The sequence below is a fragment of the Myxine glutinosa genome, chromosome 1 (assembly GCF_964187855.1).
Source record: "Myxine glutinosa chromosome 1, kmMyxGlut1.1, whole genome shotgun sequence".
Lineage (NCBI taxonomy): Eukaryota > Metazoa > Chordata > Myxini > Myxiniformes > Myxinidae > Myxine > Myxine glutinosa.
This window is the reverse complement of record NC_136261.1, coordinates 10,036,927-10,059,351: the sequence shown is the minus strand read 5'-3', so window position 1 is coordinate 10,059,351 and position 22,425 is coordinate 10,036,927. Positions and strand designations below refer to the sequence as shown.

General features: G+C 54.9%; 1 protein-coding gene across 1 annotated transcript in view; it reads right to left on the bottom strand.

Annotated features, from left to right (window-relative positions):
- Positions 1-8,574: 8,574 nt before the first annotated feature.
- LOC144890655 (epidermal growth factor receptor kinase substrate 8-like) overlaps positions 8,575-22,425 on the bottom strand; it is a 138,968-nt gene continuing 125,117 nt past the window's right edge. The window contains exons 11-16 of the mRNA XM_078771847.1: positions 17,407-17,481; positions 16,970-17,118; positions 16,701-16,767; positions 9,386-9,420; positions 8,764-8,863; positions 8,575-8,625 (exon numbers count right to left, since the gene is read on the bottom strand). Of these exons, the coding sequence (XP_078627973.1) occupies positions 8,575-8,625; positions 8,764-8,863; positions 9,386-9,420; positions 16,701-16,767; positions 16,970-17,118; positions 17,407-17,481 (477 nt within the window). The remainder of the gene's footprint in view (positions 8,626-8,763; positions 8,864-9,385; positions 9,421-16,700; positions 16,768-16,969; positions 17,119-17,406; positions 17,482-22,425) is intronic.

The window sequence follows — 22,425 nt, the reverse complement described above, 5'->3', positions numbered from 1 at the left end:
TCCTGGCCGTTCGCCATTTCCGACACCTCCTGGAGGGCCGCCCATTCATGGCTTTCGTCGACCACAAGCCGTTGGTCTACGCAATGGCTAAGGTCACGGAGCCGTGGTCGGCCCGCCAGCAGCGCCACCTCTCCGCCGTGTCGGAGTTCACCACGGACATCCGGCACGTCGCCGGCAAAGACAACGCCGTGGCCGACTGCCTTTCGCGGGCCAGCGCGAACGCGGTCCACCTCGGCGTGGACTTCGCGCTCATGGCGGCCGACCAGACCACCGACACCTCGGTGCAGGCACTCCGCGCGGCAGACACGGGCCTCCGCCTGGCCGACATCCCCTTCGCGGGCACCGTCCTGCTCTGCGACGTCTCCCAGGGCCAGCCTCGCCCCATCGTGCCCGTTTCCTGGCAGCGCCGCATCTTCGCCTCCATCCACGGCCTTTCTCACCCGGGCCGGAAAGCTTCTCAGAAGCTGGTGTCGGCGCGTTTCGTCTGGCACGGCCTTCGACGAAACATCCGCGACTGGGCCAACGCCTGCACGGCCTGCCAGCGAGCCAAGGTCCACCGCCACACCCAGGCCCCGCTGGCAGCTTTCGCCGTGCCTGAACGGCGTTTCGACCACGTCCACGTGGACCTGGTGGGTCCCCTGCCCCCCTCGTGGGGGTTCACCCACCTGCTCACCATGGTGGACAGGACCACCAGGTGGCCGGAGGCCGTGCCCCTCACCTCCACCACCACCGCCGACGTGGCGCAGGCGTTCATCGCCACCTGGGTCGTGCGCTTCGGCGCACCAGCGGACATGTCGTCCGACCGCGGCCCACAGTTCACGTCTGAGCTTTGGGGCGCGGTCGCCTGTTCGTGGGGGTCACGCTGCACCGCACCACGGCCTACCACCCCCAAGCCAATGTGTTGTGCGAGCGGTTTCACCGCTCCATGAAGGCCGCACTCATGGCCGGCCTTCAGGACGACGGTTGGGCCGACCGGCTGCCGTGGGTCCTTTTGGGCCTTCGCACGGCCCCCAAGGAAGACCTCCAGGCGTCCGCCGCCGAGCTCGTCTACGGCCAGCTGCTCCGCGTCCCGGGTGAATTCGTGCCTGACGCTACCAGTCCCTGGTCCGCCGCTCGCCAGCGCTCGGACCTCCAGGAGGCCGCCCGACGATTTGCCCCCGTGCCGACGTCCCGCCACGGTGGCCCCCAGTCCTACGTCCCCCCGGCGCTTCGCACAGCGGAGTACGTCTTTGTGCGTCATGACGCGCACCGGGGGCCACTCCGGCCGCCGTACGACGGGCCCTTCCGGGTCCTGCGACGGGGCGACAAGTCTTTCATCGTCAACTTCGGCGGCCGGCCGGACCGGATTTCTGTGGACCGCCTCAAACCGGCGCACATGGACGTCGACCGACCACCACGGTTGGCCCTTCCTCCGCGGCGAGGCCGCCCCCCGTCCACAGTTCCCCCCGCTCGACCACCCACCACCACGTCGGACCCCTCCCCACGACCCTCCAGGGGTCGCTTCGGCCGGGTCATCCGGACCCCCCTTAAATTGACCCTGCCGGTGCAGGTCGATTCTGGAGGAGCGTGTGTAGCGGTTACCGCTGGATGCACACAATCGCCTTGCACCGGCCAGAACACGGCCAGACGCGCCTCTCCAGGGCATGCCCGGACTCACTGTTCCCGGGCACGCCCGAACCTCCCGGGCACGCCCGGTCTCGTCTTTCCCGGGCATGCCCGCTCTCGCCTTTCCAGGGCTCGCCCAGAGCGTCCGGGCATGCCCGCTATCGCCTTTCCAGGGCTCGCCCAGAGCGTCCGGGCATGCCCGCTATCGCCTTTCCAGGGCTCGCCCAGAGCGTCCGGGCATGCTCGCTATCACCTTTCCAGTGCTCGTCCAGAGCGCCCGGGCACGCCCAGCCTCGACTTGCCAGGCCGCAGCCAAACACGCCCGGGCAGGTCCAGACTCGCCTTTCCAAGGCTCGCCCTTGATACCCGGGCATGCCCGGTATAGCTTTTACCGGGCAAACTTCCCGACATAAATGTGTATATATATTGCTGCCCGATAAACGGGCTTGTCAGAATACCTGAGCTGTTTTGTTTCAATAAAGCAACTCGGACTAATTCCGTCTTTGGTCGCGTCAATTCTTTCGACTCGCGTTGGAGCGCAGTTCCTTCATTGGTGACCTACCGACATGGATACGGCAGTGACGCTTTAAACTGCCTACCTTCTGGGAGGCTCACGCGGCTGTTTGGTTCGCTCAGGCGGACTCTCAGTTCGCCCTGCGAGGCATCACCGCGGACGACACCCGCTTCCACCATGTTGTGGCGGCGCTCGGTTCCGCCACCGCGGCCCGCGCCTTGAGCCTCCTCCAGCACCCGCCGGCTGCTGACAAATACGACGCGCTGAAGACACTCCTCCTCGACGCTTTCGCCCTCTCACCAGCAGCACGCGCACGGCGCCTGCTTGACCTGCCCGAGCTCGGCGACACGCGCCCGTCCGAGCGCATGGACTATATGCTCTCGTTGCTCGGTGAGCACTCTCCGGATTTTCTGTTCCGCGAGCTGTTCCTTCGCCAGCTGCCTCACCCGGTACGCCTCGCCCTGGCTGGCACGTTGATCACGGATTCCCGCGCCCTCGCCAGGGAAGCCGATAAGATCTCCTCGGCGGGCCAGCACATCGGCACGGTTACCTGGAGCCCGCCGCCGTCCGAGGCGACGCCCACGACACCCGAGTGCCCTGCGCGGTTGGAGGCCGAACTGCCGGTGCAACTGGCGGCCGCCACGCCGCACCGCCCGCTTCCAACACGACGGCCGGGGCCTCCACCTGACCGGGCGTGGTGTTATTACCACGCCAGGTTCGGACACAAGGCTCGGACGTGCCGGCCCCCGTGCACTTTTGGCAGGTCGGGAAACGGCCGGGCCGGCGTTCATTCCCAGCCATGAGCGCCGGCCACTCGGGCAACTTGCTGGTTATTCGGGACAAAGCGTCTGGGCGGCGTTTCCTTTGCGACACCGGCGCCCAACTGAGCGTCATACCCGCCTCCGAGCAGGACAGGCTGGACGCAGTTTGCGGCCCCTCTTTGGTCGCTGCTAATGGCTCGGCCATACGCACTTTCGGCCCACGCGTCGTCACCCTCTGCTTCGGCAGCCAGCGCTTTCAATGGACTTTTGTTACCGCCAGCGTCCCCGTGGCTTTGCTGGGCGCCGACTTCCTCTGCGCGCACGGGCTGCTGGTCGATGTCAAACGACGTCGCCTTGTCCACGCCGAGACCTTCAGCTCCCTGGCGTGCACAATGAGCAGCTCCGCGCCGACCGAACTGGCGTGCGCCCTCCCGGCAACGAACGAGTTCGCTCGCCTGCTCGTGGAATTCCCGGCCCTCACGCGGCCGACGTTTTCGGCCGTCGCGGTGCGGCACGGGATCGAGCACCACATACCCACTATGGGCCCGCCGGTCTACGCCAGGGCCCGCCGCCTCGACCCAGCCAAGCTCGCCGTGGCGAAGGCCGAATTCGACGCGTTGGAGCACCTCGGCATCGTGCGGCGCTCTGATAGCGCGTGGGCCTCGCCACTGCACATCGTGCCAAAGCCGGGGGGTGGGTGGCACCCGTGTGGCGACTACCGCCGTCTCAATGACGCTACCACCCCCGACAGGTACCCGATCCCGCATATTCAGGACTTTTCCGCCCGTTTGGCGGGACGGGTCATCTTTTCGAAAATTGACCTGATACGGGGCTACCACCAGGTACCTGTCTGGGCGGCCGACGTCCCGAAGACGGCCGTCATCACGCCGTTTGGCCTGTTCGAATTTTTGCGGATGCCGTTTGGCCTCAAGAACGCGGCCCAGGCGTTCCAGCCCTTGATGGACGGCGTGCTGCGCGACCTGCCGTTTCTTTTCGTCTATCTGGACGACATCCTCGTCGCCAGCACATCCCGCGCCGAGCACCTCCTCCACCTCCGAACACTGTTCGGTCGCCTCAGCGAGCACGGCTTAATTGTCAACCCGGTCAAATGCCACTTCGGCGCGACGACCGTTGACTTTTTGGGCCACCGCATCACCAAGACCGGGGCCGTGCCGCTGCCGACCAAGGTCGAGGCCATCACCACGTTCCCGCGTCCCCGTTCCATCAAGGCCCTCCAGGAGTTCCTCGGCATGGTGAATTTTTATCACCGATTCGTGCCCCTCACTGCTCAGCTCATGCGGCCCCTTTACGAGGCCCTCCGGGGCAAGCCGGCCAAGCATGACATTGTTTGGTCCGCGGCCATGGACACGGCCTTCGCCAGCGCCAAACGGGCCTTCGCCGATGCAACGCTGCTGGCTCACCCGGTGCTCAACGCGCCCATCGCCCTCACTACGGACGCCTCCAACTACGCGGTGGGCGCCGTCCATGAGCAATGGGTGGACGGGGTTTGGCAGCCACTCGCTTTTTTCAGCCGGCAACTCCGGCCGAACGAGTTAAACTACAGCACGTTCGACCGCGAGCTGCTCGGGCTATTCCTGGCCGTTCGCCATTTCCGACACCTCCTGGAGGGCCGCCCATTCATGGCTTTCGTCGACCACAAGCCGTTGGTCTACGCAATGGCTAAGGTCACGGAGCCGTGGTCGGCCCGCCAGCAGCGCCACCTCTCCGCCGTGTCGGAGTTCACCACGGACATCCGGCACGTCGCCGGCAAAGACAACGCCGTGGCCGACTGCCTTTCGCGGGCCAGCGCGAACGCGGTCCACCTCGGCGTGGACTTCGCGCTCATGGCGGCCGACCAGACCACCGACACCTCGGTGCAGGCACTCCGCGCGGCAGACACGGGCCTCCGCCTGGCCGACATCCCCTTCGCGGGCACCGTCCTGCTCTGCGACGTCTCCCAGGGCCAGCCTCGCCCCATCGTGCCCGTTTCCTGGCAGCGCCGCATCTTCGCCTCCATCCACGGCCTTTCTCACCCGGGCCGGAAAGCTTCTCAGAAGCTGGTGTCGGCGCGTTTCGTCTGGCACGGCCTTCGACGAAACATCCGCGACTGGGCCAACGCCTGCACGGCCTGCCAGCGAGCCAAGGTCCACCGCCACACCCAGGCCCCGCTGGCAGCTTTCGCCGTGCCTGAACGGCGTTTCGACCACGTCCACGTGGACCTGGTGGGTCCCCTGCCCCCCTCGTGGGGGTTCACCCACCTGCTCACCATGGTGGACAGGACCACCAGGTGGCCGGAGGCCGTGCCCCTCACCTCCACCACCACCGCCGACGTGGCGCAGGCGTTCATCGCCACCTGGGTCGTGCGCTTCGGCGCACCAGCGGACATGTCGTCCGACCGCGGCCCACAGTTCACGTCTGAGCTTTGGGGCGCGGTCGCCTGTTCGTGGGGGTCACGCTGCACCGCACCACGGCCTACCACCCCCAAGCCAATGTGTTGTGCGAGCGGTTTCACCGCTCCATGAAGGCCGCACTCATGGCCGGCCTTCAGGACGACGGTTGGGCCGACCGGCTGCCGTGGGTCCTTTTGGGCCTTCGCACGGCCCCCAAGGAAGACCTCCAGGCGTCCGCCGCCGAGCTCGTCTACGGCCAGCTGCTCCGCGTCCCGGGTGAATTCGTGCCTGACGCTACCAGTCCCTGGTCCGCCGCTCGCCAGCGCTCGGACCTCCAGGAGGCCGCCCGACGATTTGCCCCCGTGCCGACGTCCCGCCACGGTGGCCCCCAGTCCTACGTCCCCCCGGCGCTTCGCACAGCGGAGTACGTCTTTGTGCGTCATGACGCGCACCGGGGGCCACTCCGGCCGCCGTACGACGGGCCCTTCCGGGTCCTGCGACGGGGCGACAAGTCTTTCATCGTCAACTTCGGCGGCCGGCCGGACCGGATTTCTGTGGACCGCCTCAAACCGGCGCACATGGACGTCGACCGACCACCACGGTTGGCCCTTCCTCCGCGGCGAGGCCGCCCCCCGTCCACAGTTCCCCCCGCTCGACCACCCACCACCACGTCGGACCCCTCCCCACGACCCTCCAGGGGTCGCTTCGGCCGGGTCATCCGGACCCCCCTTAAATTGACCCTGCCGGTGCAGGTCGATTCTGGAGGAGCGTGTGTAGCGGTTACCGCTGGATGCACACAATCGCCTTGCACCGGCCAGAACACGGCCAGACGCGCCTCTCCAGGGCATGCCCGGACTCACTGTTCCCGGGCACGCCCGAACCTCCCGGGCACGCCCGCTCTCGCCTTTCCAGGGCTCGCCCAGAGCGTCCGGGCATGCCCGCTATCGCCTTTCCAGGGCTCGCCCAGAGCGTCCGGGCATGCCCGCTATCGCCTTTCCAGGGCTCGCCCAGAGCGTCCGGGCATGCTCGCTATCACCTTTCCAGTGCTCGTCCAGAGCGCCCGGGCACGCCCAGCCTCGACTTGCCAGGCCGCAGCCAAACACGCCCGGGCAGGTCCAGACTCGCCTTTCCAAGGCTCGCCCTTGATACCCGGGCATGCCCGGTATAGCTTTTGCCGGGCAAACTTCCCGACATAAATGTGTATATATATTGCTGCCCGATAAACGGGCTTGTCAGAATACCTGAGCTGTTTTGTTTCAATAAAGCAACTCGGACGAATTCCGTCTTTGGTCGCGTCAATTCTTTCGACTCGCGTTGGAGCGCAGTTCCTTCAATATCACCTTTATCTATCAATATTGTTGAAATGAAGATCAAATAGCTGTATGTTGAAATATGTTGAAAAAATCAAAACTTTACATGGGGTGTACTTACTTTTTCACGTGACTGTATATAGGGTGTCCCATATGTTTGGAAATATATAAATATATATATGAGCCTGGTGTTGGCTTCGCGGTTAGGGTGCTGCTTTGGGATCGTAGGATCCTGAGTTTGAATCCCGGTTGATCACTGAATTAACGACAGGAGGATTGATTCAGCCTGTCATCCTTCCTGGCAAATTGAGTACCAGCTTGCTGGGATGAATGATCCCGGTGTGTACCCCGATTTAGAATAGGTACACCGTATCCCTGTGCATTGTAAGAGGTGACTAAGGGTTGGCTTCAGGAAGGGCATAAAACTAACCGTAACCCTAACCCTAACAACAACAACTCGGCCATAAAAAGATTGCCTCAAACAGGGAACCATGATTGTCGTGGCACGCGCAAGGATAACCCCCGCTCTAGCGGGGGAAAATAGCCTTTAAACGATCATTCATATATTCATTCTTTCACATGTATATATATATATATATATATATATATATATATATATATATATATATATATTGTTGCAGTTTTGAGTTTGTACAATAAAGGATAAATTTCCCCCTCATAGTTTAGTCACATTACAACATGTAGCCTCATGATAGTTCAGCTATTTCTTAGTATGTGTGAGCATAGTCCTTTTCCTGTGTTAGTTTTGCGTTGAGTAGAATAATGAGAGTTAGGTTCCTTTATTGCCTTATGCCGCCTTACGCCTCCTTATGCCGCCTTTGGCTTTTTGGCGCGAATTAACACGAGGCAGGCCTGGCAAATCGAGGCAAGACCGAAGGAAGGGCGGAGGAGAAGCTGACGGTAAGCGCGAGCCGCCAATCAGGGCTCGAAGAAAGTGGCTGCGGCACTGCGTCACAGGGCGTGGTTGGAACATTCGAGAGGGCTAAGGGGGTTCACCATATAACCCATTGCGCGAAGCTCCTGAAGTCAGTTTTGAGCTCAGGGTGTGCAGTTCTGCGAAGGGGTGAGCTTGAGAGTTGTGGGAGAGGCGCTTGAACAAGTTACGAGTTCTGAGGGCAGACGCGCATGAACCCAGCTATAAGCGCTCTTACCAAATTGGACGCTCGGTTGAGCTTGAGGACGAGCCTCTATTTGGTTACGCGAGTGATAGTGCGCCTGTAACAAATCGCGCTGTGGAAAACCGCCTGCCTGCCGCCCTTTGTTCGAGAGACGTGCTACAAGGATCCCTTCCACCGCCTGCTTGCCTTCATCGCAGGACGTGCTGTGACCGGGGAGAGCCACGCCAGGTGGGGCCGTTCCTGGACGACCAAGGCAGCGCGTGAACACCATCCTACCTGCATTTCCCCTTTGTGAGTGTGATCGGGCCATTGTCTGGGCTTAGCATAAGACTGATTAAGACTGCTCTGTGTCTCTGTACTTCTACCGAATCATTGTACATTGTGTAAATAATAATTAAATAGTGTTCTTCCTTTATTCGACCGTCTCGTCCCTTCCATCATTGACTAAGCGTGGTATGAATAGAACCGCTCGAATCGGGTTCCAATACCAAGGTAACTGCACGGACCACGTGGTACGCAATCTGCTCGGTGTACTCAATTTACGCGTGGCTCTTGTGAGGCTTGATTCCCCGCTTCCATGGCGGCGCAGTTATTTAGGTACGTGCGAGACTTGTCCCGAAACCCTACCTTGTGTTTGCCCGGGAGGGGCGATTCAAGTCTCGGTTGCGCCGACCCAAGAAGAACAAGGGGCTTAATCTCCCCTTGGTAAGGGCAGGAAGGGCGGCGAAAACCGTAACAATATGTACTGTATATATATGTAAGTAAATGTCTTTGTGTATATGTATGTATGTATATATACATATACACGCATGCACCTCTAAATCATCACTGCTCTATTATTTTGAAGATGTGAGCTCACTCCCAAAAGATCACTTCAGCTGCTGTCCCACGGTGGCGAAAATACATCTGTCAACATTTAGTGCAAAAAATAATTCTCAATTATGTTATATCACTGAAGCAAAGACAGATAAATCAGGCAAATAGAAAATAAACTTCGAAATACACATTACATGGGGTATTTAAAAAGATGTATCCACCAGTTACCTCCAAAATTTCTCCAGCACAAACGGATAATTCGTTGTTGTTTCGTGCCACAAAATCATACAGAACCGTGGCCACCTGTTTTCCCGCCAGTTCGTACTCCCTGAGATGAACAATGAATAAGTATTACTACCACTAATTACTAATAATACAATCTTATAGGACAATGATACATATTTGGACAGATAAGGCCAGTCGGATAACTTTTCGGTGGCAGATCTTTGGATGGGACATCAGAGAGCCACAGGTATCTGCCACACCTCATCAAACGATAACCCTTCGGTTATCCTGCTGTCTCTTACACAGGTATCACATCTCTCGAGCATTCGGTCTTCGGTAGTATAACGTTGTGGTTGCACTATTGTAATCAGAAACATGCATCCTATGAACTTGTGATCTTAAAGAACACCTCAGGTGTCATTTCACAGACTTGTTTAGGAATATGAGGTGAAATGGGGAATGTGTTAATGAGAGTACAAGTGAGGTTCAAAAAAAATACAAACATCGACCTTTTGTAAGCATCTGACTCAAGGTTTCACTGGTTGAGTAAATCCATCTGTTCAGGATCCATTAAATTTCCATCATTAGAACAAAATGAGATTTATGGCTTAACAAATGAACGTACCTTTCAGAGATCGGTGGATTAGATTTTACCTCGTCCTGTGGATAAAGCACAAGCAGGAGTCTGAACTCAAGTAGTAAGCACAAGTTAATGTATAAAACAACTAGATTGTCCACAAAATGTCTTGCAGCAAGAAACATGGTGTCTGATCGTGCAGTTTTTTCGTAGAGTTTGGAATGGAGAGCACGAGGACTTCTTGAGGAGTGTAATTTGTTAAAGAAACTCAGCTCTACCAATGAGTCTTGGGAGGTGTTATGAGCGAAGGGAGTTAGTGCAGATCACAGGGTATACACACAACAACAAAGTACAATGTGAAGCGGTCCAAAGGGGAAGTCAGCACCTGTTGTCCTTGTTACCGCTGATTCACTCCTATTTTCATGAAGGCGGAAGGGAATGCATTAAAATATTCCAAAAACAACTTTCCAGAAGCCTCTAGAAGGTATGGATCTCAAGCTACAAGTAAGATGATAGTTTGCCAGGTTTGCAAATTAGTTTTCATTGAGGTAAAAGCATTTCATGGGAATCCCAGAAAGCTCAACACCTGTGGCCATGCGAAGGCGAAATATGAGATTGCAGACAAAGCTCGAGCCGGAGGCCTTACCGACTCCAAGATGTCCAGAGCATTCTGCACTCTCTCGTGTGACTACAACTCTGGGTACAGCTTCACCCATCAAGAGCTCCAACTACTTGCAGTGTAAAGTGATGTGGGTAATGTTTGGGATGGTAGGGTGCAACATGTGGCTGAGCGCCACAGATGGATTTCTTGGATTGCTGTATGCCACAATTGCCACATTCCTGAATCCTGCTCTTGGGAACAACCTCCATACCGTAGCATCATGAGACATGGAGAAGGTAGTGTTTCCTCAAATGTGGGTTCATTCCCCTAATGTAGAGGAAATAGGTTTTTCCACAAAGCAATGACTTTCCAATGAGTATCTCAATGCACTTCTTGGTTTATGGATCAGACCTTAATGGACAACATTTCAATGTGGAAGGACTTGAGCTTTACAACTACCTAAGGGAGACCATTATCGTTTCCCCTACTTCTCTACATCCAACTCTCATGTTTATTTGTCTCTGCAAGGGGATTGAGCCCCTTATATTGGGAGGTTCATAAGTTCTAGATCATGCCAGATGTGTCTGAGTACTTTACACTTATAGGCCAACCACTCACGCCAAGAAGAATTATTTGGGGAAACCCAATTTTAATTCAGTTTGGCTTGTTGTCATTCCCATCTGAGCATGCAGCTCACGATCCTGGGATCCCAGATTAAAATACCATACACTGTGTCGATTACCAATGGGCCTTGATATACAACCATGCTCTTCCACGAGAATAGATATACTACATCTCTTTTTCATGATACTAGATCTACAACATATCTCTTCCATCAGACTAGATCTACTACATTGCCCTAACAGGAGATTAGATCTACTACATTGCTCTCCCATGATACTAGATCTACTACATTTCTCTTCCATGCCACTAGATCTACTACATTGCTTTCCACGAGATTAGAGCTACTACATTGCTCTTCCATGAGACTAGATCTACAACATTTCTCTTCCATGACACTAGATCTACTACGTTGCTCTTCCATGCCACTAGATCTACTACATTGCTTTCCACGATATTAGATCTACAACATTGCTCTTCCATGATACTAGATCTACTACATTGCTCTTCCATGACACTAGATATACTACATTGCTTTCCACGAAATTAGATCTACTACATTACTCTTTCATGAGACTAGATCGACTACATTGCTCTTCCATGAGACTATATCTACTATATTGCTCTTCCACGAGACTGGATCTTCTACATTGCTATTTCATGAGACTAGATCTAGTACCTCGCTTTTCCATGAGACTAGATCTACTATATTGCTCTTCCCCGAGACTAGATATACTATATCGCTCTTCCATGAGACGAGATCTTCTACATTCCTTTTCCATGAGACTAGATCTAGTACATTACTCTTCCATGTGCTTTGATGTACCACCTCACTCTTCCATGAGACTGTAGCGGTTGCCGCTGGACATACACAATCGCCTTACACCTGCCGAGGACGCAACCACGGAGCGATCGCTGTGCCGGGCTCGCCCAGACCGCCCGGAGACGCTCAGTCTCGCCTTTCCCGGGCATGTCCGGACTCACCTTTCCCGGGCTCGCCCAGACCGCCCGGAGACGCCCAGTCTCGCCTTTCCCGGGCATGTCCAGACTTGCCTTTCCCGGGCTCGCCCAGACCGCCCGGAGACGCTCAGTCTCACCTTTCCCGGGCATGTCCAGACTTGCCTTTCCCGGGCTCACCCGGGCCGCCCGGGCACGCCCACTCTCGCCGCGTTTGATTGCATATATATATTGCTGCCCGATAAACGGGCTTGTCAGAGTACCCGAGTTTGGTTTTGCTGAATAAAGAAACTCGCATGAATTCCCGTCTTTTGTCGCGTCAATCTTTTTAACTCGCGTAGGAGCACAGCTCCTTCATTGGTGACCCCCGACATGGACACGGCAGTTGCCCTTAAACTGCCTACCTTCTGAGAGGCTCACGCGGCGGTTTGGTTCGCCCAGGCGGACTCCCAGTTTGGCCTGCGAGGCATTACCGCCGACGACACCCGCTTCCACCATGTGGTAGCGGCACTCGGCTCCACCATCACGGCCCACGCCCTGGGCCTCCTCCAGCACTCGCCAGCCGCTGACAAGTATGGCACGATCAAGACGCTCCTCCTCGACGCATTCGCCCTCTCACCGGCAGAACGCGCATGACGCCTGCTCGACCTGCCCGAGCTCGGCGACACGCGCCCATCCAAGCGAATGGACTACATGCTCTCGCTGCTCGGTGAGCACTCCCCGGATTTTCTTTTCCGAGAGCTGTTCCTCCGCCAGCTGCCTAGCCAGGTACGCCTTGCCCTGGCAGGCATGCAGATCACGGATCCCCGCGCCCTCGCCAGGGAAGCCGACAAGATCTGCTCAGCAGGCCAGCACATCGGGGCGGCTACCTGGAGCCCGCCGCCGTCCGAGGCGACGCCCATGGCGCCCGAGCACCCGGTGCGGTTGGAGGCCGAACTGCCGGTGCAACTGGCGGCCGCCACGCCGCGCCGACCGCTCCCAACACGACGGCCGGGGCCGCCACCTGACCAGGCGTGGTGTTATTACCACGCCAGGTTCGGACACAAGGCTCGGACATGCCGACCCCCGTGCACTTTCGGCAAGTCGGGAAACGGCCGGGCCGGCGTTCATTACCAGCCATGAGCACCGGCCACTCGGGCAACTTGCTTTTTATCAAGGACAAAGCGTCCGGGTGGCGCTTCCTTTGTGACACCGGCGCCCAGCTGAGCATCATACCCGCCTCCGAGCAGGACAGGCAGACCGCCGTTTGCGGCCCCTCCTTGGTCGCTGCCAACGGATCGGCCATCCGCACCTTCGGCCCGCGCAACGTCACCCTCTGCTTTGGCAATCAGCGCTTTAACTGGACCTTTGTGACGGCGAGCGTGCCCATGGCTTTGCTGGGCGCCGACTTCCTCTGCGCACATGGGCTGCTGGTCGACATCAAACGGCGTCGCCTTGTCAACTCCGAGACTTTCAGCTCCCTGGCATGCACGATGAGCAACTCCGTGCCGACCGAACTAGCATGCGCCCTCCCGGCGGCAAATGAGTTCGCTCGCCTGCTCGCAGAGTTCCCGGCCCTCACACGGCTGACGTTTTCGGCCGTCGCAGTGTGACATGGTATCGAGCACCACATACCAACTACGGGCCCGCCGGTCTACACCAGAGCCCGCCGCCTCGACCGGCCAAGCTCGCCGTGGCAAAAGCCAAGTTCGACGCGTTGGAACACCTCGGCATCGTGCAGCGCTCCGATAGCGCATGGGCCTCGCCACTACACATCGTGCCGAAGCCGGGGGGCGGCTGGCGCCCATGTGGCGACTACTACCGCCTCAACGACGTTACCACCCCCGACAGGTATCCAGTCCCGCACATCCAGGACTTTTCCGCCCGTTTGGCGGGGCGGGTCATTTTCTCGAAAGTTGACCTAATACGGGGATACCACCAGGTACCTGTCAGGCCGGCCGATGTCCCAAAAACGGCCGTCATCACGCCGTTCGGCCTGTTCGAATTCTTGAGAATACCGTTTGGCTTCAAGAACACGGCCCAGGCATTCCAACGCTTGATGGACAGCGTGCTGCGCGACCTGCCGTTCCTCTTCATCTACCTGGATGACATCCTCGTCGCCAGCACGTCCCGGACCGAGCACCTCCTCCACCTCCGAACACTGTTCGAGCGCCTCAGCGAGCACGGCTTAATCGTCAACCCGGCCAAATGCCACTTCGGCACGATGGCCGTTGACTTTTTGGGCCACCACATCACCAGAAACGGGGCCGTGCCGCTGCCAACCAACGTCGAGGCCATCACCGAGTTCCCGCGTCCCCGCTCCATCAAGGCCCTGCAGGAGTTCCTCGGCATGGTGAATTTCTACCACCGTTTCGTGCCCCGCGCTGCTCAGCTCATGCGGCCCCTTTACGAAGCCCTCCGGGGCAAGCCGGCCAAGCATGACGTCGTCTGGTCTGCAGCCATGGACGCGGCATTCACAGGCGCAAAGCTGGCCCTTGCCGACGCAACGCTGCTGGCTCACCCGGTGCTCGACGCTCCAATCGCCCTCACTACGGACGCCTCCGACTATGCGGTGGGCGCCGTACACGAACAATGGGTGAACGTGGTTTGGCAGCCACTCGCTTTTTTTAGCCGGCAACTCCGGCCGAACGAGCTAAAATATAGCACATTTGACCATGAGCCCCTCGGTCTATACCTGGCCGTTCGCCATTTCCGCCACCTCCTGGAGGGCCGCCCGTTCACAGCTTTCGTCGACCACAAGCCATTGGTTTACGCGATGGCCAAAGTCACGGAGCCGTGGTCGGCCCGCCAGCAGCGCCACCTCTCCGCCGTGTCGGAATTTACCACGAACATCCGACACGTCGCCGGAAAAGACAACGCCGTGGCCGACTGTCTTTCTTGGGCCAGCGCAAATGCGGTCCACCTCGGCGTGGACTTCGCGCTTATGGCGGCCGACCAGACCACCGACACCACGGTGCAAGCCCTCCGGGCAGCGAACACGGGCCTCCGCCTGGCCGACGTCCCCTTCGCGGACACTGTCCTGCTCTGCGACATCTCCCAAGGCCAGCCTCGCCCCCTCGTGCCCGTTACCTGGCAGCGCCGCGTTTTCGCCTCCCTCCACGGCCTTTCCCACCCGGGCCGGAAAGCTTCCCAGAAGCTGGTGTCGGCGCGTTTCGTCTGGCACGGGCTTCGACGGGACGTCCACGATTGGGCCAACACCTGCACGGCCTGCCAGCGGGCCAAGGTCCACCGCCACACCCAGGCCCCGCTGGCACCTTTCACGGTGCCCGAACGGCGTTTCGACCACGTCAACGTGGACCTGGTGGGCCCCCTTCCCCCATCACGAGGTTTCACACACCTGCTCACCATGGTGGACAGGACCACCAGGTGGCCGGAGGCCGTTCCCCTCGTTTCCACCACCACCGCCGACGTGGCGCAGGCTTTCATCGCCACCTGGGTCGCCCGCTTCGGCGCACCGGCGGACATCTCTTCGGACCTCCGAAGGTTTTACTTCGGACCTCCGAAGGCAGTTCACCTCCGAGCTGTGGGGCACGGTCACCCGCAACCTGGGGGTCAAGCTCCACCGTACCACGGCCTACCACCCCCAAGCCAATGGGTTGTGCGAGCGTTTTCACCACTCTATGAAGGCCGTGCTCATGGCCGGCCTTCAGGACAGTGGTTGGGCCGACCGGCTGCCGTGGGTCCTTTTGGGCCTCCGCACGGCCCCCAAGGTGGACCTCCAGGCGTCCACCGCCGGGCTCGTCTATGGCCAGCCGCTACCCATCCCGGGCGAGTTCGTGCCCGACGCTACCCGTCCCTGGTCCGCGGCTCGCCAGCGCTCGGACCTCCAGGAGGCCACCCGACGGTTTGCCCCCGTGCCAACGTCCCGCCACGGTGGCCCCCAGTCCTACGTCCCCCCAGCGCTTCGCACAGCGGAGTACGTTTTTGTGCGTCATGACGCACACCGGGGGCCACTCCGGCCGCCGTACGACGGTCCCTTCCGGGTCCTGCGACGGGACAACAAGTCTTTCGTCATCGACGTCGGCGGCAGGTCGGACCGGATTTTGGTGGACCACCTCAAGCCGGCGCACGTGGACGTCGACCAAGCACCACGGTTGGCCCTTCCTCCGCGGTGAGGCCGCCCCCCGTCCACGGTTCCCCCCGCTCGACCACCCACCACCACACTGGACCCCCCCCCCCCACGATCCTCCAGGGGTCGCTTCGGCCGGGTCATCAGGACCCCCCTTAAATTGACCCTGCCTGTGCAAGTCGATTCTGGGGGGGCGCGTGTAGCGGTTGCCGCTGGACATACACAATCGCCTTACACCTGCCGAGGACGCAACCACAGAGCGATGGCTGTGCCAGGCTCGCCCAGACCGCCCGGAGACGCTCAGTCTCGCCTTTCCCGGGCATGTCCGGACTCGCCTTTCCCGGGCTCGCCCAGACCGCCCGGAGACGCCCAGTCTCGCCTTTCCCGGGCATGTCCAGACTTGCCTTTCCCGGGCTCGCCCAGACTGCCCGGAGACGCTCAGTCTCGCCTTTCCCGGGCATGTCCAGACTTGCCTTTCCCGGGCTCGCCCGGGCCGCCCGGGCACGCTCACTCTCGCCGGGGTTGATTGCATATATATATTGCTGCCCGATAAACGGGCTTGTCAGAGTACCCGAGTTTGGTTTTGCTGAATAAAGAAACTCGGATGAATTCCCGTCTTTTGTCGCGTCAATCCTTTTAACTCGCGTAGGAGCACAGCTCCTTCAAGACTATATATACTACATTGCTCTTCCATGAAACCAGATCGAATACACCTCGCTCTTCCATCGGCCTAGATATACCACTTCGCTCTTCCTTGAGACTAGATATAGTACATTGCTCTTCAATGCGACTAGATCTACTACATCACTATTCTATAATACTATATCTACTACTTTGCTCATCCATGGGCCTCGATATACCACCTGACTCTGCCATGAGATAGATTTACCACCTTGCTCCTCCATGAACTTAAATCTTGGATAAAAAGCGTCGTCAGGCCTTTTGTGATGAAATTGTTGCAGCCAGAAGAGTAATAGCTCTCTCACCGTGTCATTAAACCATCATGTTAAAATAGATGTCCATCAGCATCCCATCCATCATTATCATTGGACAAGTAAAAGCGAAAGTGTTCAAGTGCGAGCACAAGAAAAGAGTGAACAGAGTTCCAAACCTACCTTGATATTCAGTGGTTGTGGCTGTTTCGCCCCTTTCGAATTTCCATCGTTCATCGTCGTCGTCTCCCTGAAACATTATGTCCCATCGTACAGCACTTGTTGTTCATTCTCAACAACATTCTACTTGAAGTAAAACTTGTTGGAGCGATAAAGATGTACGACTTAATAGTTGTAAACAAAGCTGTGGTGTAGGACTAACACTATATTTCAAACTCAAAAGTCAGCCAGCCCACAATAACGTTGTGACAGTCATCAAATTGTGAACAGACCGAATGTTAGTCCAGGCTGGACCCAAAGATATCCAGAACTCCTCTTCACGTGGAGTCATGCAGCTCTGCAGGAGATGCACAGACTCGGGTGAAGCCACTGGATCCACCACATCCCTCGCAAGCTCAACTCCTCCAGTGGCATTCATAACCTTCAGATGCCACAAAAAACAGCAACACTGATAGAAACTACTGTACGATCATCATATAACGATTTCTTTAAATTTGGGGCACCCACACGTCACAATCAATAAATTTCATTTCCAATGATAATTGTACAAACGACCTTCACAAATGCATGGAACTTGGTGTACGAGTGGAAAAAGTCACTGGATGTATTCTTTATTCGTCGAAACCAATCAGGCCTCGTGCATCAGAGAAACCCCCATATGTAGTGTGAGCAACAAGTGTGACAGCATCCCTACACTTCCTGGCCATACCATCTCCAGTGGAGTGAACAGGAAGTGGATCATCTCCGTGGCATTGGGGTTCTGGATCTGCCCTTTCAGTTTTGCCTGGGAAGGTGAACAACAAGACCCAATGGATTACAGCATCTGAGGCTCACGGAGGAGATTACTGATAAATCATGTGTAGGACATGGGCATTAGGAGACATAAGTGTACATTGATATTGTTGCGGTTTTCAGAATAAAGAATGAGCCCCCTCGTAGGTATTTGCACCACAACATGTAGCCTCGCTTTAGTTCAGTTATTTCTTATTAAATGTAAGCGTAGTCTCCTTTCCTGTGTTAATATGCGTTGAGCAGGCAAGTAAGTGTAGGCCTTGATTGGGCTAGAATGCCACGTGCTAGGCCTGGAACAAGTCTGGCAGGCCCGAAGGAGGAGCTGCAGGGAGTGGCCGGTAAGCGGCAAGCAGCCAATCGGAGCTCAAGGGGAGTGGCTAACAACAGCAGCCAGAGGAGGGGCTTGGAACATTCGGGTAAGACTCAGGGGTGGGGCTATAAAACCCTGCCCCGGGCCCCCCCTCCCCCCGCCGCAGTGCAGCAGTGACCAAGTCAGTGAGAGAGAGAGCATTGTGAGAGCGTGGTTCATAGAGAGAGAGAGAGTCGCTGCGAGGAGATCAAGGCTGTGTGTGCACGAACTCTCCCTGCCCTGCACCCTGCTACCTGTGAATAACGCTGTGCGAGGACGATCTCTCCCGCGGCCACCTACGCCGACGACCTACTTACCTGGGCTCCCTGCACACGTGCCGCGAACACTTGAGGGCTACGCCCGGTGAGCTGTCCGGAGCGCACTGCACCAGGACGCGTTTGGAGCACGAACTTGTCCTTCCTTCTTTTCCCTGCATGAGTGAGAGGGCCCTTGTCTGGGAATTAAGTACGATTGACTAAGTATCTGCTCTGTGTCTCTTCTCTTTACCCTGGTCACTGTATAATTGTAAATAAACCTGTGTTCTTCCTTCCATTTGACCGTGCATGTCATTTTACCCCATTGGCCTAGCATCACACGAATAAAACCGCTCAAATCGGGTTCTATAGGAATTAACGGCACGTGTCACGTGACACGCGAACCGCTCGGCATATCCGATTAGCGTGACTCATGTGAGGTCCAGTCCCCGTTCTCGTGGTGGCGTGTGTATCGAAGGTACGTAGGGACTCGACCAGATACCCTTCCGCACGCTCGCTACGGGAGTGGCAACTCGGCCTCGTGGACTCGAAGCTCGAAGGGGGAAAAGGGTTTAACCCCCCTCTGTACGTCGACGGGCTCGAGAGATCCACAACAATATCAACTGCAAGAACAGCAGTTGACAATGGACAAATCACACGGTATAGTAAAACTGGACAAATCACACGGTATATTAAAACCTGGACAAATCACATGGTATAGTACAACCTGGACAAATCACACGGTACAGTAAAACCTGGACAAACCACACGGTATAGTAAAACTTGGACAAATCACATGGTAAAGTAAAACCTGGACAAATCACACGGTATAGTAAAACCTGGACAAACCACACGGTATAGTAAAACCTGGACAAACCACACGGTATAGTAAAACTTGGACAAATCACACGGTAAAGTAAAACCTGGACAAATCACACGGTATAGTAAAACCTGGACAAATCACATGGTATAGTAAAACCTGGACAAATCACACGGTATAGTAAAACCTGGACAAATCACACGGTATAGTAAAACCTGGACAAATCACACGGTATAGTAAAACTTGGACAAATCACACGGTATAGTAAAACCTGGACAAACCACACGGTATAGTAAAACTTGGACAAATCACACGGTAAAGTAAAACCTGGACAAATCGCACGGTATAGTAAAACCTGGACAAATCACACGGTATAGTAAAACCTCGCCGTCCGCAGGGGTTACGTTCTTGTAAAACTCCACGAATGTAAAATCGCAAACAGTGAACCGTTTCTAACATGTAAGTCAATGAGATATGTTCTGGCCGCACACAGTCCTAAAATCATTAATAAACTAAAAATAAGACTTTTAAATAGAAAAATAAGAACAATGGAGTATAATACGATCAAATAAGTAACATTTACCATCAATAAGAAGGCTTTTTTGCTTAGACTTAGAGTACCTGTACAGTACAGTACAGTACAGTACAGTATAGTACAGTGATCAATCTCCCAGGAGCGCCCACACTTCCCTCATGTCGATTATGATTTCATCTTGTCTTAGTGAACATAGGACCGCGCAGTCTTCCATAACGTGTTTTGTTGTATGTGGACACAACCTGGCGGAGGTTCGAGGTGAGGTCGGAGGGGTCCAAGTTGAAGGAGGATCCATTTTTCCCGCAAATATGCGTGAATATCGGCGTGGATTGAGAGGAAAAGGTAAGCACAGGTACACGAAATCGCGGACCGCGAACACGCGGATGACGAGGTTTGACTCTACGTGTATATGGGATTTGGATCTGAGATGCCAACGTACTGAGTCATGTGATCAGATGGGTACATAAAACATCAAAGAGAGCCTTTAATCTTGCTTTAAATAAAGGAACATGTATATATATATATGTATATACACATACACACACACACACGCTGAGGTCATGTGATCGACATACACCTCCGAGGTCACAATCACTTATTTTCCTGATGATACTGAATTCAAATTACTTGTTTGGCAAGATTGATCGAAGTGAGCTTCGTCGATGATTCATAATTATAGTCGAGCGAAGTGATTTTGCATTTTCCCATTAACATCCCTTTTCCTTCTCATTACTGAACCAATCATGACGTCATAATTAACCCGTTTACTTTACATTGTACAACGCTCCTTTCCTATTCCATCTCCGGGTGCTGCATGACGTCATCGCTGGGCACTGAAGGTGGCCCGGAGATGACACGCACTGAAAGGGAGTACTCAGTTTTCACTTCGGTTGTTACTTGCAAAATCGAAGATTTTTCAAGTACCGGTATATTGGACGTTGCGTTTGTTATTACTTGGCCAAAATTTTTTTTTGGACAAGTATGTTGATCACTCCGGTTTGTGTGTTTGTGTGTTTGTGTTTGTTTGTGTGTGTGTTTGTCTGTCCGCTCACTTATACTTGCCTACCGGTCACAATTTTAAACCGATCTTCACGAAACTTCACCAAATGTTGGAGTTAATAGTCCGCCAAAATACTATAAATTTTTGAGGTCAAAAGGTCAAAAGGTCAACATAGGCCAAAGGTCAACGACTTTATTTTTTAAATTTCTGAAATCCTCAATTTTCATCCGATTGACTTGGAATTTGAACAGGATTTTTATATCAGTTAACTGAATTCAACCACCAACTATTTTTGAGATCAACATAGGCTAAAAGGTCAACATAGGCCAAAGGTCAACAACAATTTTAAATTTCTAAAATCCTTAATTTTCATCCGATTGACTTGAAATTTGAATAAGATTTACATATAATCGAACTGAATTCAAACACCAACTATTTTGAGATAAGTATAGGCCAAAATAAAGGTGAGTTTAATAAATAGGCCAAAAAAGGACAGGAAAAGTGGTGAATTTGAGGTGAAGGTGGGAGTGCATCAGGGGTCGGTACTAAGTCCACTACTAGTTGTAGCTGTGATGGAGGTGCTGGCTCAGAACGTAAAGGGGGGTTTACCGTGGGAGTTGTTGTATGCAGATGATCTGGTGTTGATTGCAGAAAGTATGGATGGACTGAAGGAGAAGATTAACAAGTGGAAGGAATGTATGGAGACAAAAGGTCTGAAGGTGAATATCCGAAAAACGAAGGTGATGGGAAGTGGTAAATCATGTGGTGAGGTGGAAAGAACTGGGAAGTGGCCGTGTGCTGTGTGCAGGAAGGGTGTCAGAGTGAACTCCATTCAATGTACAATGTGCGCTGAGTGGGTTCATCAAAAATGTAGTGGTCTGAGAGGGTCATTAACCAGTGTGGCAGCTACATTCAAGTGTAAGGTGTGCACAGAGGGAGCTGCAGATGGAGGAAATGTTGAGTTGGATCTTGGAGACGGGGTGAAGCTGGAAGGTGTGAAAACATTTTGTTACCTAGGAGACATGCTGAATGGAGAAGGTGGATCAGACTCGGCAACGGTTGCTGGAGTGAGATGTGCATGGAAGAAGTTTCGGGAACTGAGTGGCGTGCTGACGAGGAGGGGAGTGTCGTTGAAGCTGAAGGGAAAGGTGTATGCTGCATGTGTGAGAAGTGTTATGATTTATGGGAGCGAGACATGGGTAATGAACGTAGAGCAGCAACGAAGGCTGGAAAGGGTGGAAATGCGAATGGTTCGGTGGATGTGTGGAGTATCGTTGAGAGAGAGGAAGGCAAATGATGAATTGCGAAAGATGATGGGAATAGAGCCTGTGATGGATGCTGTGAAGAGAAACATTTTGAGATGGTTTGGTCATGTGTTGAGGAAGGATGAAAGTGACTGGTTGAGAAGAGTGATGGGAATGAATGTAGAGGGAGTAGAGGACGGGGAAGACCGATAAAGACTTGGCTAAAGATGGTCGAAGAAGAAATGCGGGCAAGGGGGTTAACAAGGAGAGATGCAGAAAATAGGGCAAAATGGAGAAGTTTGTCATGGGGACCGCAAGGCCAACCCCCGCTCTTGCAGGGGAAATGACCTTAAAATGCCTGTTGTTGTTTGTTGTATAGGCCAAAGGGTCAACATAGGCCAAAGGTCAACAACAATTAAAAAATTATAAAATCCTCAATTTTCATCCAATTCATTTGAAATTTGAATGGTGATTTACATATCAGCGAACTCAATACAACCACCAACTATTTTTTTAGATAAACAGGTCACAACGTCAACATAGGCCAAAGTTCAACAACCGTTTGAAATTTCTAAAATCCTCAATTTTCATCCGATTGACTTGAAATCTGAATAGGATTTGCAAATCAGCTTCGTGAAACCAACCACCAACTATTTTTGAGATCAACATCGGTCACAAGATCAAAATAGGCCAACGGTCAACCACTTTTTTCCAATTTCTAAAATTCTCAATTT